This window comes from Penaeus monodon, chromosome 21, assembly GCF_015228065.2.
Source record: "Penaeus monodon isolate SGIC_2016 chromosome 21, NSTDA_Pmon_1, whole genome shotgun sequence".
Classification (NCBI taxonomy): Eukaryota; Metazoa; Arthropoda; class Malacostraca; order Decapoda; family Penaeidae; genus Penaeus; species Penaeus monodon.
Window position 1 is genome coordinate 33,578,429 of NC_051406.1, and position 2,927 is coordinate 33,581,355.

Genomic DNA, 2,927 nt, shown 5'->3' on the forward strand with positions numbered 1-2,927 from the left:
TTAAGCATGTATGAATCTGACAGAATATACTATATATTTATTTAAAAAGAATATGTTTGCGTCCAAAAACATGTTAACATTCACAAAACAGGTTTGGCCTTTGCTCAAAGAAATTATTTTTAAAAAGACAATGACTTCGTTACATTCATTTCGAGGAATGTATACTAAGCAGTTATAACAAAGGAAAGCTCGCCTTCAACGCTACTGTAATATATATAATATGTACTTACACATTCCTTTGAATTCATATCAGACCTGTTCACTCAGCGTCTGGCAGTCCTCTTAGATGCAAATTACCAGCTGATTTCAATGTGCTTTCATGTGCAGCTGCGATATCCAAGCGGGTGAATGAGCTCTTGCATGTGCAGTGTTGCAAAGTCGAAATACCTCTGAATCCTGCGGGGTTCGTGAACCAAGCGACACAAAAAATCCGCCTCGAGTGAAAACAGAAAGGGGAATTAGCGAACGACTGTACCGTTCGCCTTAACTGCAGCTACACGTTGCCGGCCGCTCCATACCTAGTCATTACAAAGCAATGCCCGACCTCCGCTGCGCGTCGCCCTCAAGTGGCCTCACCTGGTGGTCCCTTTACTCCTCCTGAAGGCGTTTCTGATGGCGGTCACGTCGGAGCGCAGCCGACTCACGATCTTCTTGGCGTTCTTGTCCTCGAGGCCGCTCTCCTTGTTGGGCGAAGGCGTCCCTCGCTTGCTGGAGCCCGAGGAGCCCGACTTGGAGGCTTGGTGGCGCGCCTCCATCAGCCTCTTGCGCCCCAGGCTTTGGAGGATTTCCTGCAGGAGGCGAGAGCGATGCGAAAACGGGCGAATGGGATTAGCTTATTGGGTCATATGATGAAATTTTGATATTCTTATGAACATTTTTATAACTTTTCGTAAATAATATGCAGTTATTTTACACTCCCATTCGCTTATCAGACCACTCTATGATAACTGTTGTCCCTATGTTCTTTCATTACTCGAACGAAAATAGACTTATAATATCCATTTCTTTGTTCATATAGGAAGTATACTAGCATACATCTATCTTCTATCATAAAACTACGCAAAAAAAAAATCTATACTCCTCACTCGGACGTCAAGTATCATTAAGTCTCGTGAGCAACACATGGATCAGATTCCCTATTGGAGGACAGCTTCTCCTCGGTCAACACTCCAAAGAAAGTCCCCAGAAGGAGCTCCAAGTGGCAATTCTGTAGAGGAAAAATCCAAGAAGTCCCCAGAGGAAGACCGAGATGAAGTCCCTAGAAAAAGTCAGACGAAGAGAACCCGAGAAGAAGCACCTACCAGAAAGTCCCTGTGCCAACGAAAGGAAATCCCTAGATTTATTTTACTTTTCTCCGGGAAACTTCCTCTAGACACTATTTTTTTTTCTTGCAAGGGGGGCCATTCTAATATATTCCTTTCATTATGAGCCTTACGAAAAAAAAAATCTCTCATTTAAGGTTATATTATCCTAATAGAATACTTTCTTTACTTTTAAATCAGAATATGACTTGGAAGTAATCTACGATTTTTATATGCAGGATCTGAAGGAAAACAAATTGCGACTTATGATCTTGTCGATACTTTACAAAACGCTCTGAGGCGGAGAGCTGCCAATTAGGCCGTCAAGAGTCGCATGTGGCCGGGGGTGTGGGCACTGAATACGCTAGGGCCTTCGTCTCGGCCCTTTCTCTTCACCCGAGGAAGAAGGCAAGTCGCGTTGGGAAGGAATAGGGGAAGAAGGGGGAGGATAAGGCAGTTACTTGAAAAGAGAAAACAGAAGAGAAGAAGACTGAATAATCAGAGCAAAGAAGAAAAGGAGGAAGAGAAAAAATGAGTTGAAAAATGGGAATAGGAGGATAAGGAGAATAAGGAAGACGACGAAGAAGAGTAATATAAAGATGCGAAGAGGGAATGAGGAGAAGCGAGGGGACGGGAAAATAATAGAAAGCAAAGAGGGAAGCAAAAGGAGAGGAATGAGAACCGATGAAGAGAGAAACAGAGGAACAGAGAAAGCGAGGAACTGACAAAAGAACAACAGAGAAATCGGAAAAGAGGGGCAAGGAGAATCGGGAAGACTTAGAGAGCGACCTCCGACCTTCGCCAACAGAGGGGGCAATAACACAGCTCACAGCGGATATGACGAATTATACGAGGTCATACGAATGTAGTTTTGGCTTCGGGAAAGGGATTTTATTGCCTTTTCTATTATGAGGGAGGAAGCAGGGGTGTCAGAAGCGCTTGTTGGTGAATCCTTTTTGACAAGTAATTACACTACGGATAATCAATTTGCATTAGTACGAAGGCTAAATAAAGGATTTAGGATAATCTCTCCCTCCCTGTCTCTTCCTCTACCTCTCTGCTTGTTTGCATGTCTATTAATTTCTATTTATCTGTCTATTCTTTCATTTATCTGGCTCTCCCTCCTACTCTGCCTCTTCCTCATTGCTCCCCTGTCTCCCTCCCCCCCTCCCTCTTTCTCTTTATCCCTTCCCCTACTATCCACCTTTTCTCTCTCTACTTCCCTTACCTTTTTTCCTCATAGCTTCTTTCTCCACTTTCCAATCTCCTTTATTCTCCCATTCACCTTATTCCCCCTTCAGCTCCCCATCCCCTCAATTCCTCTTTCCCTTCCTTATTCCCTTCCTCTCTTCCTCCTCTCTTCCTTCCTCTCTTTCTACCCTGTATTCTCTCCCCTCCCTCCTTTCTCCTCCCCTATACCCATTACCCTCCCTATCTTCCTCTCTCCCTTCCCCTCGTCCCCTCCCCCATCTCTCCCTCACCCATACTCCCTTCGTCCCTCCCCCCTCTCTCCCTCCCCTCTCTCCTTCCTCTCTCCCTGCCCCATACCCCTCTACCCTCTCTCCCTCCTCCATACTTCCCTCCTCTTCCCTCCCCTCTCTCCTTCTTCTCTCCCTCCCCCATACT

The 2,927-nt window shown here is 45.2% G+C and overlaps 1 protein-coding gene across 1 annotated transcript in view; it reads right to left on the bottom strand.

Annotated features, from left to right (window-relative positions):
• LOC119586436 overlaps window positions 1–2,927 on the bottom strand; it is a gene marked incomplete in the record, with an annotated part of 196,777 nt that overhangs the window by 35,683 nt on the left and 158,167 nt on the right. The window contains 1 exon segment of the mRNA XM_037935164.1: window positions 577–791. Within this exon segment, the coding sequence (XP_037791092.1) occupies window positions 577–791 (215 nt within the window).